The sequence below is a fragment of the Sinocyclocheilus grahami genome, unplaced genomic scaffold, assembly GCF_001515645.1.
Source record: "Sinocyclocheilus grahami isolate Dianchi unplaced genomic scaffold, SAMN03320097.WGS_v1.1 scaffold918.1, whole genome shotgun sequence".
In the NCBI taxonomy this organism is placed as follows: domain Eukaryota; kingdom Metazoa; phylum Chordata; class Actinopteri; order Cypriniformes; family Cyprinidae; genus Sinocyclocheilus; species Sinocyclocheilus grahami.
This window is the reverse complement of record NW_015506097.1, coordinates 443,114-443,590: the sequence shown is the minus strand read 5'-3', so window position 1 is coordinate 443,590 and position 477 is coordinate 443,114. Positions and strand designations below refer to the sequence as shown.

The following is a 477-nucleotide window of genomic DNA, read 5'->3' as shown; positions in this document are numbered from 1 at the left end:
GCCGACGCTCCAACCCCGTGTGAGCGTCTTTACATGGAAAAATTAACATGCTTTTACCAATGTTTCCTGCCAAACCCAATGCAAATCAACAAAATGTCTTTTTTGCGATCGTGCATATTTCGCTATTGAATCACAAAAAGCACAGTACTGCTTAAAGTTATTGACACATTAGTCTGATAAAGAAAATGTACCCCAGTAATGTGTTTTGTGTACGTCTTCATTTTTTTAAATGTTTTCAGTGTACAAGCGTTTACTGCATTTAAGTTCATATGAAATCAAAATCAACTCTATTTACTGTATTAAAACATGTTTTCTGCTCTTATTGTTCATCAGTGCATCAGGGTTTCTGATGGTCTTAAAAACTCTTAATTCGGCCTTCCACAAATTAAGGTCTTAAAAAGGTCCTAAACCAGAGCAGAAAGCCTTAATTTCATAAAGTCGTGGCATTAAATGTTGCATGTGCTGCAAAAAAAAAAA

General features: G+C 35.0%; 1 protein-coding gene across 1 annotated transcript in view; it reads left to right on the top strand.

Annotated features, from left to right (window-relative positions):
• Positions 1 to 5: 5 nt before the first annotated feature.
• LOC107564240 (AT-rich interactive domain-containing protein 4B-like) overlaps positions 6 to 477 on the top strand; it is a gene marked incomplete at its 5' end in the record, with an annotated part of 40,423 nt that continues 39,951 nt past the window's right edge. Inside the window, one exon of the mRNA XM_016249254.1 lies at positions 6 to 19. Within this exon, the coding sequence (XP_016104740.1) occupies positions 6 to 19 (14 nt within the window). The remainder of the gene's footprint in view (positions 20 to 477) is intronic.